The sequence below is a fragment of a genome, unplaced genomic scaffold, assembly GCF_019419815.1.
Source record: "Pyrus x bretschneideri cultivar Hongxiangsu unplaced genomic scaffold, Pyrus_bretschneideri_v1 Contig104, whole genome shotgun sequence".
Taxonomy (NCBI): domain Eukaryota; kingdom Viridiplantae; phylum Streptophyta; class Magnoliopsida; order Rosales; family Rosaceae; genus Pyrus; species Pyrus x bretschneideri.
In genome coordinates this window covers 1082131-1097185 of record NW_025999396.1, presented here as the reverse complement: position 1 = coordinate 1097185, position 15055 = coordinate 1082131, and the positions used below count along the sequence as shown (strand labels likewise).

General features: G+C 36.7%; 2 protein-coding genes across 4 annotated transcripts; one reads left to right on the top strand and one right to left on the bottom strand.

The window, feature by feature from the left end:
- The first annotated feature begins 432 nt into the window (after positions 1–432).
- On the top strand, positions 433–7371 carry LOC103960052 (receptor-like protein EIX1). 2 transcript variants are annotated; one of them, XM_048571275.1, is made up of 3 exons: positions 433–1537; positions 3618–6175; positions 6374–7371. In XM_048571275.1, exons 1-2 carry the CDS (start codon positions 1081–1083, stop codon positions 6170–6172), a joined length of 3012 nt encoding a protein of 1003 aa, XP_048427232.1. In that variant the 5' UTR covers positions 433–1080; the 3' UTR covers positions 6173–6175; positions 6374–7371. The 2 variants fall into 2 exon arrangements, with proteins under 2 accessions (XP_048427232.1, XP_009370715.3); XM_009372440.3 differs by lacking the exon at positions 433–1537 and having other exon boundaries at positions 3161–6175.
- A 666-nt stretch (positions 7372–8037) lies between these two features.
- Positions 8038–12391, bottom strand: LOC103960053 (F-box protein FBW2). 2 transcript variants are annotated; one of them, XM_009372442.3, is made up of 3 exons: positions 12216–12391; positions 11581–11895; positions 8038–8872 (listed from the first exon to the last, which is right to left on the bottom strand). In XM_009372442.3, exons 2-3 carry the CDS (start codon positions 11886–11888, stop codon positions 8242–8244), a joined length of 939 nt encoding a protein of 312 aa, XP_009370717.2. In that variant the 5' UTR covers positions 11889–11895; positions 12216–12391; the 3' UTR covers positions 8038–8241. The 2 variants fall into 2 exon arrangements, with proteins under 2 accessions (XP_009370717.2, XP_009370716.2); XM_009372441.3 differs by having other exon boundaries at positions 11581–11899; positions 12216–12389.
- Between the last annotated feature and the right edge of the window lie 2664 nt (positions 12392–15055).

Here is a 15055-nt window from a genome sequence, read left to right as displayed (position 1 = left end):
ATACTAAATAATAGATGTTTCCAGCGTTCGAAATGTTAGCCACTTGGTTTTAAGGTGCGACAACAACTCTTGGTCCATCGGTACTTCTCTCTAACTATTTTGCAGTATGGCAATTCAATTGTTATAGAGCTTGGTTCATTTCTAATAAATCATTAGGTATCAATCATACCATATTTATCGTAGATGGTAGAACTTCTATGCTGGTAAATAAGGGGACAGTGTAGAACATATCAATGGAGAACAACCATCTAACTGGGACGCCAAGGTGACTGTTTTCCAACCAAATCACGTTATGTCATGTGAGCAAGTTAAAACACATGGCGTCGGGTAATAGGCTTGACATACCACCACCTTGACGTCTTGGTTCGACTCTCATGGTGAATGGATAGATATGACAGAAAGAATCCGGCTATTGAATGTGTGTTGTATGCGTTCCATTAATGTGTGTGCATCAGCATGTCTTATCATTTCATAAGCTGATCCACCGTCAGAAACTAGTGCTTTTTTACCAGTGATGATATTAAAATCAAAGTGTAGTTCATTGCTGTCACCGATTTTGTGCAGTATAATTTCAAAATCATACAACATTCTACGGACTATTGTCACGGTAGCTAAAATTCCTCAAGCGAGTCTTGAAGCCCTCACATTAACAATAATTATACAATAAACAAACAGTCACAAATGAATAAAACGCAAGGAACTGTTGTCGCTAAAAGACCATAAGTATTGTCTTGATCAAATGGCAGTGATGATTCTTCACTAACAACAATTTAGCATAATTTCTATGCAAATACATTTAAGTCGGTCAGTTTTTGTGTGTCTTCTAATCTAATAACGCCAAGACTAAATTTGTAAAGACCCTAGTTAGTTGCAGTGTAATTATTCGAAATACCGGAACTCTTGAGAACTTGCTGTCAATAACCTTGAAGTATCGCATGGAGTATCGTACCGGGTCCAAGACAAGACAATACAATTCCACTTACATTGTTGAAATTTTGGTTTGCAGGTGCCTATTATCCTCAACTTGTAATTTACTTTGAAGCATGATTAGTAATTTACTTTGAAGCGTGATTAAGACAAATGAAAAACGAAAGTGTAGAAGAATCATCTATCTTGTGGGAGTCATTCATCCTTCCTCATTCCTCTTATCCTCTAATACGTTTTGCAATTTGTTTGGAAATAAATGACGGAATCAGGTGCTTGAAGAAACTCTTCCATACTTCCATTGTGTTGCTACTTTTTCTACAATGTTTCAACCCTTCCCTATCCTCTGGATTCAACAATGTTTCTTTCAATTTCGGAGCAATTGGCCGCCGAGTGGTGACGAGGTGCATAGAGAGTGAAAGGGAAGCACTGCTTGCTTTCAAACAAGGTCTGATTGATGACTACAATCTCATCTCCTCGTGGGGAAGAGAAGAACGCAAGCAAGATTGTTGCAAATGGCTTGGCGTCCACTGCAGCAACCGAACCAACCATGTTACTCAACTTGATCTTGGAGTTAAACATATGGATAAAGCTTACTCACTTCAACACAAAGGTGACCATAAAGATATCTATTATTTTCATTTCTAGAATTTGCTATCAATAACTTGCTATCAATAGCCTTGAAGTATCGCATGAAGCGTGCATTTCCACTTGCATTGTAGAAATTTTGATTTGTTGGTCCCTGTTGTTCTCAATTTGTAATTTACTTTGAAGGGTGATTAAGACAAATAACAAACAAAAGTGGAAAAGAATCATCTATTTTGTGGGAGTCATTCATCCTTCCTCTTATCCTTCAAAACGATTTTTGTGTTGATTGTTGCAGGCTTTGTCATTATTTTGGAGAGACAAGTCATCCTCTAATTACTACACCTACCCATAGAAAAGTAGCTGGTCCACTCACACATGTTCCACACTTGACCATTTAAGTCAATATCCTTGAACTATCGCATGGATTTCCACTTGTATCGTGGAAATTTTGGTTTGTTGGTCCCTTTTGTTCTCAACTTGTAATTTACTTTGAAGCGTGATTAAGACAAATGACAAACGAAAGTGGAGAATAATCATCTATTTTGTGGGAGTTATTCATCCTTCCTCATATCCTCCAAAATGACTTTTGACGGTTTGCAACTTGTTTGGAAATAAATGTGAATTTGTCTCTCAAGAGTTGAGGCGTTTTTCGTGTATTTTAGCCCGGTTCAAATAACGTGAATTACGCATTCTGACTGTTTGCAACTTGTTTGGAAAATAAATATAAATTTTTTGTCTCAAGAATTGAGACGGTTTCCGCGTTTTTTAGCTTGGTCCAAATAACGTGAATTACGCGCTTTTATGTTGTTTTCTAATTCCACAAAAAGCAAAAGGACTTCTAAAACGTAAATAGAACGAAACAATCACGCGGAATTGTGTTGATTGTTGCAGACTTTGTCATTATTTTGGAGAGACGAGTCATCCTCTAATTACTACACCTACCTACAGAAAAGTAGGAGGTCCACTCACACATGTTCCATACTTGACCATTTGAGTCAATAACCTTGAACTATCGCATGGATTTCCCCTTGCATCGTGGAAATTGTGGTTTGTTGGTCCCTGTTGTTCTCAACTTGTAATTTACTTTGAAGCGTGATTAAGATAAATGACATAAAAGTGGAGAAGAATTATCTATTTTGTGGGAGTCATTCATCCTTCCTCTTATCCTCCAAAACGATTTTTGACTGTTTGCAATTTGTTTGGAAAAAAAAAATGTGAATTTGTCTTTCAAAAGTCGAGGCATTTTCCGTGTATTTTAGTCTAGTCCAAATAACATGAATTACGCATTATGACTATTTGCAACTTGTTTGGAAAATAAATGTAAATTTGTTCTCTCAATAGTTGAGACGGTTTCCGTGCTTTTTAGCTTGGTCCAAATAACGTGAATTACGCCTATGTTGTTTTCTAATTCCACAAAAAACAAAGACTTCTAAAATGTAAACAGAATGAAACAATCAACGGGGAATTGTGTTGATTGTTGCAGGCTTTGTCATTATTTTGGAGAGACGGGTCATCCTCTAATTACTACACTTACCTACACAAAAGTAGGTGGTCCACTCACACATGCACCATACTTGACCATTTGAGTCAAGACAACTCAGTGTGTGGATTGTTTTGTGAGCTACTACGTACTCACCCAGCCTTATAATAAACTCGCAGATTTCATTGTGCTCCTAAATCAAATCTGATTGTACACTTCTTCTTCATTCTTCAATCGTCTTTGCCTTGATTTCGTTGAAGTAAGATGGAGAATGACGGAATCAGGTGCTTGAAGAAACTCTTTCATACTTCCATTGTGTTGCTACTTTTTCTACAATGTTTCAACCCTTCCCTATCCTCTGGATTCAACAATGTTTCTTTCAATTTCGGAGCAATTGGCCGCCGAGTGGTGACGAGGTGCATAGAGAGTGAAAGGGAAGCACTGCTTGCTTTCAAACAAGGTCTGATTGATGACTACAATCTCATCTCCTCGTGGGGAAGAGAAGAACGCAAGCAAGATTGTTGCAAATGGCTTGGCGTCCACTGCAGCAACCGAACCAACCATGTTACTCAACTTGATCTTGGAGTTAAACATATGGATAAAGCTTACTCACTTCAACACAAAGGTGACCATAAAGATGTCTATTATTATTTGCAAGGTAAGATGATGAGTCCTAAACTGATTGAGTTGCAACATTTGAAATATTTGGACCTTTCATGGATTAACTTCAATGGAAGCCAAATTCCAGATTTCATTTGTTCTCTTTCCAACTTAAGATTCCTCGATCTCTCTTTTGCTTCTTTTGGTGGCCGAATTCCAACTCAGATCGGAAACCTTACCCACTTGCAATATCTTGATCTCGGTTCCAATAACTTTGCTAATGTAGAAAATATGAATTCATGGCTGCCCCATCTTTCTGCTTTAAAGTATTTAGACCTGAGTGATACCAATCTCAGTAATGTTCCTGACTGGATGGAAGCAGTTACTAAGCTCCCTAAACTTACAAACTTGTCTCTGTCTTATTGCAGTCTTCCTTCTCCTCTAATTCATTCCAGTACTCTTTTTAACATAAATTCTACTAGATCTCTTGCTCATGTAGATCTCAGTTCCAACCAAATCCCATTTTCTTCATCTTCTTCCATATTTGTGTGGTTATCCAAATACAATGCCAGCCTTGTTCATCTTGAACTCTCTGAAAACCAAATTGAAGGAGGGATTCCACAATCATTTTCCGGGTTATGTAATTTGCAAGAATTGTACCTTATGGGCAACAATTTGAGTGGACAACTTTCTTGGTTGGTTCAAATATTAATGTCTGCATGCCCTGATCAGAACTCATTAGAGACTCTGGTCCTCTCAGGCAATCATCTTTCTGGATCAATTCCTAATCTCACAAAATTTTCATCATTGAAAGAATTAGTTCTCCCTTACAATCAATTGAGTGGAACAATACCTGAAAGCATTGGGCATATGTCTAGGCTCGAGGGTATCTACCTTGGTACGAATGCTTTGGAAGGTGTGGTTTCAGAAAGCCACTTCTCCAATCTCTCCAGATTAAGGAATTTGGATATGTCCAATACCTCAGTATCTTTAAGCTTCAGTTCTAATTGGACTCCTCCTTTCCAATTGGTTTCCATTTATTTGAGCTCTTGCATGGTGGGTCCACATTTTCCAAAATGGCTTCAAACTCAAAAAAGTTATCAGCACCTTGATATTTCTAATGCAGGAATATTTGATATCCTTCCAAGTTGGTTATGGAGCCCTCTGTCGCATCAGAATCCTATAAATTTTATAGATCTTTCCAACAACCAAATTAGAGGAACAATTCCAAATTCAAGATTTGAGTTTCCCTCATCTTACTATAGTAAAGTGAATTTGAGTTGGAACCGATTGGAAAGTCCAGTCCCTTCATTCCTTTCCACAGTGATATCTCTAGATCTCTCCAACAATAAGCTTTCAGGGTTAAATTCTTTCATGTGTCCAAAGACTCCGAACAAGGTTAGTCGTTTAGTCTCTCTTGATCTCTCAAGTAACAATTTGTACGAACAACTTCCTAATTGTTGGTCACGTTTAGAAAATCTTGCCTTTCTTGATTTGAGTGATAATGCTCTTTTTGGGAAAATTCCTACCACAATGGGCTCTTTACCTTCTATTCAAACGCTGAAGTTAAACAAGAATGGGCTTGTGGGGGAATTGCCTTCATCCTTGAAGAACCTTACCAGACTCAGTGTTTTTGATGTTGGAGAAAATAACTTATCAGGTTTGATACCTAAATGGTTAGGGGTTGGACTTCCAAATTTGGCCATCCTTATCCTCCGTTCTAATCACTTCTATGGAAGCATTCCACTACAATTGTGTAATATGAGAAACATTCAAATTCTGGATTTTTCGATGAATAACATATCTGGAACTATACCCAAATGCGTCAACAATTTGACTAATTTGGCTACAAAAGGAAGTTCAAGTCTAACTATTTTTCATACCTATGATATGTCACTTGGCGGACAATCAGGTTATTTTGAGGAAGCATCCTTGATATGGAAAGGCATAATGTCCAAATACAAAAGTACTCTGGGGCTTGTAAAGTGTATTCATCTGTCGAGTAACCAATTAACGGGGGAGATTCCTAGGGAAATCACTGATCTTGTGGGGTTGGTTTCTTTAAACTTGTCAAGAAACAATTTAACAGGTCAAATAACTCCAACAATCGGGAAGTTGGAGTCCTTAGAGTCCCTTGATCTGTCAAGAAACCACATATATGGTGGAATACCAACAAGCCTTTTTCAAATATATGGTCTTGGTGATTTGGACTTGTCAAACAACAACCTGTCTGGAAAAATTCCAATGGGGACTCAGCTCCAAACCTATGATCCATCTGATTTTGCTGGAAATCCTCTGCTTTGTGGGATTCCACTTCAACAGTTGTGCTCTCCTGAGGAAACAAGTCCCAAGGAGCAACCAATGTTTGGGGATCAAGTTAAAGAGAATGATGGGCTTATAACAACAGGATTTTACTTGAGTTTGGCATTTGGTTTTGTTGTTGGATTTTGGGGAGTTTGTGGGAGTTTGATATTCATCAGGTCATGGAGATACACATACTACAAGTTCTTGAGCTGTGTGTACGATTGGCTTTATGTGAGGGTGGCGTTGATCAGGCGACGAAGAGCGATTGATGGGTAAACTGTAAGTACTCTTCCACACAATGAATAATATTATTGCAGTTTTGAGTCTATTAGTACAACTGGCTAAGTGCACTTTTATACAGAAAACTGCAGTATAATGATATGGCATAATTGCCATCATGGTTAATATCATTTTGGTCTCTACAATTGTCTTTAAATTATTACTAATATATGTCGTGGTTTTTTTTAATCTTTTTAGCTTGTGCATCTACCGTTGGTAAGCAATGCTCCCTTTAAACTGGAGAAGAAGGAGATTGAAGAGTGCAATTTGAAGTTATAATTTAGTGAAAGTGTTGTGTTTAATTTAGTGGCCTTTTTGTTTTTGCAATGACGTTACTTGAATTATCTTTAAGGGGTTAATTAGGTTCTCTTCATCCTCTTTTACTAAGTGTACCAGTTGATCATTTTCAATAAATTTCTTTGACAAACTTGCAAGAACTTATTAATCAAGTTACAAAGAGAACAAATAGACAGATAATTCAATAAAAGAATGGATACATTAACATTGAGAACATCATACATTACATTAACAGATAATTCAATCAATATATCTCACATCATCAATTGTTGATTCTTTACGATTCAAGTCTGATCAGACCGCATTATCTTGACAACCGAGAAAAACAATTCGAATTATTAAAATCTGATTGGCGTAAGAGCTCACTACTGGTTTAATTGACTATTCTCATCATTCATTAATTCTCATTGCCACCTTCAGCCAACGTAAAACATGAGGTTATCGAGTGCACCAATTGGGCAATTAGCATGACAGACGATGCATGCAGCATTGCAATAATGTAATGGAAATTGGATTTTCGTACACAGAGCCCTCAATAATGCATCGGTTCGGCTGCGCAATGTTAGAAAAATAAAATAAGGACCATATTCTTCAATGATTTTGTTGTGTTTGCAGTGGATCTTCTGGGTCGGACCATTCATCGGAGCTGCACTTGCTGCGCTACCATCAGATAGTCATCAGAGCCATCCCATTCAAGACCAGGGATTGACATAGTAATCCCCTTCGGGTGTCCCCGTCGGGCCTTGTTCTGTCTAAATGCTGCGATTGTGTATATTTCGTTCGTTGTGTTTTAATGTCGAGAGTGGATATTTGGGGTGCTAATGTGCATATAAGTTATTTATCCTGTTACATTAATGGAAAACTTTATTTAATTTATTTATACTTTGTTATTATGTTTATCCTTGTTTTTGCATTGGAAGGCTTTAGGCATTTGTTACCAAGTAATTTGGGACTCGAAAGCTTTATTTAATTAATGACTTAGTTAGCCGCGTTTAAATTATCAACAAAATCATTCTCGAACCGAGTTAATAACAAGAGACAATGTGTCTCCTCTATGTCTTCTTTCTAATTTGTTGACACGTGTTCTTTTACTTAACTGTAAATTTAATATTATTACTTCACATAGAATTGATTTTTACAAAAAAAAAAAAAAAAAAACTGAAAAATTAAAGGCACCATAGCTGATGAAACCCTTCAGCATCCTCCCCCAATCTACCACTGCAGCCACCAAACCCAACCTCCCCACCATGCATTTCGACCACGAGATGGATCGATTAGATTAGATATTCTCATTCTATCCGTGAGGCCAGCACTGCTGTTTTGCAGAAATTGCGGCCGCACAGAGGTGGAGTCCGACTCCCAACCGTTGATTCGTATGATTAATAGACAAATGGACCGGGATGCACTGCTAGAAGGAGTGCTGTTTGATATTGATTCTTTAGACATGCGTTTTGATTTTGTTAAGTTCGGGTTCGTTCCGCGGGAAGGTAATTTTGCTACTCACAAGGTGGCTTCGTTTGCTACCAAGCATGGTGGTCAAATTTATTCGTGTGAACACATATATATTCGACAAAACAAAACCTACAAAGCTTCACATATTTCACATGCATTGACATACAAAGATACTATAACACCGAGTACAACATGGTTGCAGAAACATACACATGGAAGTTTCACGCCAATTATTAGTAGGAAAAACAACATTACTTACACCAGGTTAAACCCCTAACCTCCTCCAAAACTCCATCAAAACACTCCATCAAGAAAATTCATGGAGATAGGGGCCAATCGAACCCACCATTATCGAGATAAAAACCATCATAGAACCTCATTTCTACATCCTCCATACTAAGGTCGTCTTCCCAAGCCTCATCTAACATCTCTTCGTCAAAATCATCATCCATTACATCCCATGCTAAGTAGCCAGAAGAAACTGAGTAATCTGAACAATCATCCCAGCCCGCATTGTCGGAACCTGGTCCCACCAGCTTCAGCCCCGAGAATTTCTTGACAAACTTTTCGTCAAGTTTCACACTATAGCACCCTCGCACATCTAATAACTGGAGCTCAGGGCAGTTCAAGAGTATCTGACGCACAGCTTCTGTACTAACATGCAGACAGAGTATCTCAAGGTGCTTGAGTTTTGGCATTGTGGCCGCTATTGCAAGGGCCTCGTCATCTTGAGAAACCTTGTCAAGTACCTCCCATCCGTACATGCATCTCTGCAACTTTCTGAGATGTCTACAATGCTTCCCAAATGCCTCAAGTGCAGGGCCTCCAATAGTTTTGCAGTAGCTTACATCCAAGAAAGTTACGGAAGAGAGCCTTGCAGCAACCTGTTCCACTATGGAATCACTTATTTCACTTCTTGGCAGCTGCAGTGTCCGAAGAGATTTGGCACTAGCAAACAGAATTATTATTTTTTCATTTAAAAAATATACTGAAGAAATAAAATATAACAAAGATGAACACATCAACAGATTATCGGTTTAAACTACAAGAATATGATAGTTAGCCAAATATTATGCTGAAGAACGTAAGAAATTAAAATGATATACTGACATCATGCAAAGGTTGAAGGAAATTGCAACCAGCTACACTGAGTATTCCAAAAAAAAATAAAAATAAAACAGGTAAATCATGATTAAGAAAACAACTGGGAAAGTTAAATGATCAGTTTAGATGGTTGTAACTTCCTGATTTAGTAGATTAGCCAGGTTGCTCAACAATTAACCTCGAGGTTGGCTACTAAATAACCTATATAAAAACTATCGGTCCACTTTTTCATGCATGAGCTTGTAGCATGTAAAAAACATACAAGTGAGGTGTAGTGCAGTGTGCGAGAAGGCCTTTTAAGAGTTCTTGAGGCAAGGTGTGGTTATGAGGTGTTCCCATTTAAGCCTACAAGGTGTTTTTCATGGTGATCTTCAGCTATATTATTATAACGACATTTGTATTCGTATTGCGAATATCATCTTGGAACAACCTAAGTTATGGTCCATCTTAAATTCTCTCTTTGAATAGGAGATCAGTAAAATATTTAAACAGTCAAATTAGGATTGATAAACCTTAAATTCAAAGTTAACCATAATCTTCAGTTGCTAAATTATAGAAACGTTATGATATTAATACTTCATGCTTTAAGTTTAGAACTGCTAAGAACAAATAAAAAAATGAACAAACAAATATATAAATTAAACAAATTGACAATTTAAACAAACCAATAATATAACTTAACATGAAAGCATAAGCCAAACTGTTTATACTGGCACCTGAGATAAATTAGTCATAAAAATGAGTTAGAACTACAGCTCCCAAGAATAACTATCAATCTTTCAAGTTTCCATCAAAAGGGACAAGTAAGAGCGACAAAACAGGAAATGTCTAGCACTGGGTACCATCATTGATTTGATCCTACAAAATAGAGCATATATGCTCTAACCTACCTAATCCATCTCGGCACGTTTATGATTAAATTTTGACCTCTAGGTAGAAAAGTATGCTTAAGTCAACTCAGTTTAATCTTCTGATCCCTAAAGGCAATCTCTGGAACCTCCATGCCAAGAGCCTTATGAAGCTAATATCCCAGATTTAATTTTATCAATATTGGCTTGCCGTCTATTGCAAGCTGTTATAAGCCAAACGTCATGCAAAGTAAACTGAATTTTACAAGCACTAAACTTAAAGCATGAAGTTCCAATATCATAACATTTTTCTTACATAATTTAGCAACTGAAGATCATGGTTAACTTTGAATTTAAGATTTAGCAATCCTAATTCGAAACCTGAATTCTCTATTTACTTCAATAAGAGGCGGAGGGGGTTTCCCTTGGACATCCTTGAGATTGTTTAAATATTCTACTGATCTCCTCTACAAAGAGAGGACTTAAGGGGTCTCCATTGGCTATCAACTCATAGATAACTGTCCTTCCCTTGCTAATTGTAGAATCAAATTCCAAAGTTTCCCAAAAAAGAGATTTTGCATGATAGAACACTGAATAATATGTCACATCTTGCTTTGAAATGGACAAGCAAATTCTTTCTAATGGCTACAACATCATGTCGTTTCTGTTTTTATATTCTTTTGAGGCATTTTCCATTAAATTTCTACATTAGATTTGTCAGCAAGTAAATCTGAATCCAAAAGATGGATAATCATCCATTGAAACATCTAAAACATCATTACTAAAAAAACACATAATACAAATGCATACAAGCAAGCAAGGCCTGATGTTAACACTACGACACACCAGCATACAGACATGGGAGACCCCTCAATTTTACATCAGACCTCAAGCACTTTGGAATGCCTTCTCAAATAGTTGGTTACTCACTAAGTTAGACCTCACTTTTACACAGCACTCACTGCTCATACGAAACACAATGGTGCATCAGCTCCTATATAAAAACCAGGAGATTGATCACCAGTCCACCTTTAGAAGCTGCACGTCTTCTAAACTGCGGACTTTTCAGTTGTATCCAAACATTGAGGTGAAGAACTACTCCCTACCAAATAATTTTTCACTCCATCACATGCCTATTTATGTGGCATATCACTCACACCAACCCCACGCATAAGCTACACATACTGGGAAACAGATGGAAAGACAATGTTGCGTTCCACATCATGGAGTAAATAAAAAGGGTTAATTTGGAATTTGGGAATTGAAGGATTTTAGAGCGGATTTGTATTTGCAAGTAAAGCAATATTAGTTTTAAAAAACCTATAAACGTAGTAGATAACATTTATTTGAAATAACTCGAGACGATATGTTCAAAATGAATTCAGATTAATACGATAAATCATTTAAAACCATGTATTCTTCTTTTTATTCTCATACAAATAAACATTAACGTATTTGTGATATACTAAACCATATACTTTAAGCAATTAAACCATATACTTTAAGCATTAACTAAATCCCTAAATCTGAAATCAAGCATCCCAAACGCACCCTTAAAATAATTCTGAGAGAGATAAGTGGTGATGACGAATTCTAACATATACAATCAAGCAAATTAACTATATAATATAGTCACTATACTAAAACTGATCTGAAAAATGGAAACTAAGAGCTGTATTGATAATGTAAGTTTGTACTACTTACTGATCAGCAATAAAGGAGAAAGTCTGGTCATTGGGAAGGCCAGCAACGCAGAGCTTTCGGAGTGAACCTGAGCTTCTTATGACCAGCATTTGCAGCATTCGCGTAATGGTCTCTGGCGGACGAAATTTGCTCCATTCCGCAATGTCTATCTCCTGCCAGCAATAAGGTCCAGACACTGCTCTTCCCCATGACTTGCACACCCTTGGGATTACAGTGAGTGTCTCTTGAAGGGTTAGATTCCTAAATATTAGCCCAAGTGCATCAGGTATGAGCTCGTCCCATCGCCGAAATTCACTGTCCTCCTCCATTTAATTCCTTTCTTGCAATCACAAAAACAAAGGGTTAATTTGAAGCAACTAACAAAACCCAAATCTCCTTATGCATTAACAAATCCATGCCAAAATTAGACAAACCCAACACCATAAAACTAAAAGAAATTCTGATTTCAACACCTAACATGCCATGGAAAAGGCCAAGTAAGAAACCCTAAAGGAAAATTCATACAATTTATTCAACAAGTGCGTATAAAATGGTTGGATGAAAGTAAAAGAAACAGAAATTCACAAAGAAAAAGGAAGAGAACGAACCAATAAAATGAACAAATAAAATTAAATAACACGAAATCAGAAGATTACAAGGTTATCGGAGTTCTTGGATCTCCAAGGATGCAAGTTCATCCGCCTCTGAGGACTCAGATCAAATCATCAAGGGGTTTGGGAGTCAGAGTCAGACAGAGAAGCTTTTACGGCTAGAATTAATTATTGAGCGTCTGAGATAGAAATACAAAAATGGATTCGTTTGCCATAAAAACTTTTTTTTTAATATCAAATATTAAATAACTGTTTAATCACAAGAGTGCTGAAATTAACTCCTTAGCTTGGTACTTAAATTAAAATTGATCAATGTCGGTTTTGAAATTTAGTGTAACAAATCAATCTCATTCTTTCGCTAAAATTATATTTGCATGGTCACGTTGCACACCAATAATATCATGGTGCCACATCAATTATAGAAAAAAATTATAAAATAATTTCAAAATATAACACAAATGATATTTTTACTCTAAATCACACTAATTGAAGGAATTATCTAAACTGGAACACAAAATATTGAAGAGAAAGACTACCCGACCGAATTCACCGTTGGAAAAAAAATTAATTAAAATATTAAATAATTAAAAACTTGAAAATAATAAGTCAACTGTTATAAAACCAATGAAAAAGTATAGATAAAATCAAGTGACATTTTACCACAGTAGTGGAAAGGTGTTGAGTTCTTACATGATGATGTGGGTTCAAATTCCATCGGTAACTAATCTAATATCTAATTTAGTAAAATTTATCGTTTGAGAAAAAAGAAGAATAAGTATAGAGAAAAAGGACATGATATTGAATACTAGCATTTACAACATATAGGTAAGTTACAAACACTAACAACAAAGATTTAGTGCAAAAGCTGCATAAAAGTCAATTCGAAGAGTTGCATGGTGGTCCTTCACCAACTCATGAATTTGTAACAAGGACCAGTATATTGGGTTAGCATTATTTATGGAAACGTAATAAATATTCTCATTTAAATTACAAAAATGATATTTTTGTTATCTATTTGTACGATCTTCTGTACAATCTTTCTAAAAGAGATAAAACTCACATGTATTGATAGGCTTTACCTCCATTAAAGAGATTGTATAAGTAATAATACAACTAGATAGTAAATGTAATATTACTCTTTAAATTAGGCCTACATATTACTAAACATAGGTTATGAGTTTTAGTTAAGATAGTCAAGTCTAATAAAGTCTACATACTGAATTATTGGACCACAAGTTATAAACTTTGACTGAATTATTGAATCACAAGTTATGGCTTCATCTGAAGTTATGGCTTTGGGGCTCGGCGGCAACTTCCACCTTCCTTCTGCTTTCTCTTCCTCTACTTTTTCTCCATACTTCTGTTTCTCTCCTCTTTTTCAAGTTTTCATGGCAAGTTTTCAAGGAGAGTTGATTTTCACACACTTTTTAACTTTTTATAAACCCTTCTCTATATCTAGTTTGTTGAAAAGTCTCAAACTTCTGTTGGCAATGAATGCCCACAAAGCTAAAGTTATCTGCACCCACAAAGCTAAAGTCATCTGCACCCACAAAGCTAAAGTCATCTGCATGGGCAAAGTTTTCAATGCCCATGCTGAATGAAAGTGTCAGAGGCACATTTTAAATTTCAAGATGCATTAACTGCATCAGTTCGAGTTGCTCTATAAATAGAGCACTCGCATGTAACAGATAATAAGATGAAGAAGAAATACAAGAGAGAAATATCAATAACATTATATATTCCTCTGCCTTTTATTATCTGTCTGTGCTATAGTTTTTGTGTGGCATTTTACATCTACCTTGCACCTACCACTTAAAAGGTTATCTCTCAAACTTTAACCCTTTTATAACACGTTATCAGCACGAGTCTCTAAATATATTTATTCTCTCATCTCTCTTCACCGAACGAACGAAAGAAAAAAAAATGTTTCCTTTAAGGTTTTTACTGTTTATCTTCTTCATCTGCCTCAACTGCGCCGTGTACCCTCGCGACGAGTTGTTTGCTCCATGCCTGCTCATAGTTCTCCAACTAACGGTTACATACATCTTTGATTACTTGTTTGGTGTAGAGATTGATTACTAACCTAGTATTTATTTGTGTTAATTCTACTGCAATCCAAGATGGTGCGGTACAATCGCCCATCTTGAACTGCAAATTTAATCTTACTGCGATCCAAGACGGTGCGGTATCATCGCCTATCTTGGACTGCAGATTTAATTTTACTGCAATTTTTAGGTGGAGCGGTATAATCGCACACCCTACCCTGCATATTTGAATTTACCTGCTGTTTAATTTTACTGCAATTTTTTTTATGTGGTGCGGTATAATCGCCCACGCTGCTCTGCATATTTAAATTTCCTGTTACTTGAGTGGTGCGGAATAATCGCCCATTCTATATTACATTATTTCAATGAGAATGGTGCGGTACAATCGCCCTCCTCATTCACCCTGAAAATCTCGAGCCAGAAGTTTCGAGTGCTTATCATTTTGGCCTGAAGATCAAAATGAAAAAAATTTGTAAGAACCAGAAGTTCTAACATCATATTCCTCCAGGAATACATATTATTGCAAGTTCTTACACATCTCATTTTCTTTCAGAAAAGAAAATGGCGAACTTGGCAAAGCTTGAATTTGCTGCCCTGGATATTACCGGGAAGAATTACCTGACTTGGGTACTGGATACCAAGATCCATCTGGAAGCAGGGAATCTTGGAGATACCATCAGGGAAGAGAGCAACTCATCCTCTCAAGATCGGGCAAAGGCCATGATTTTCATTCGCCGCCATCTTGATGAGGCGCTAAAGAGCGAGTACTTAACGGTTGAAGATCCGTTAGCTCTCTGGAATGCCTTGAGAAGCAGATACAATCACCAGACAACGGTGATT

What these genes read in the sequence shown, in the direction of transcription:
- LOC103960052 (XM_048571275.1), top strand. Translation starts at nt 1,081, where the DNA reads ATGAAAAACGAAAGTGTAGAAGAATCATCTATCTTGTGGGAGTCATTC. An exon ending in TTACTCACTTCAACACAAAG is followed by an intron (nt 1,538 to 3,617) that starts GTGACCATAAAG and finishes TTCAACACAAAG; the next exon opens with GTGACCATAAAGATGTCTAT.
- LOC103960053 (XM_009372442.3), bottom strand. Translation starts at nt 11,888, where the DNA reads ATGGAGGAGGACAGTGAATTTCGGCGATGGGACGAGCTCATACCTGAT. An exon ending in TTCTCCTTTATTGCTGATCA is followed by an intron (nt 8,873 to 11,580) that starts GTAAGTAGTACA and finishes TCTGTTTGCTAG; the next exon opens with TGCCAAATCTCTTCGGACAC.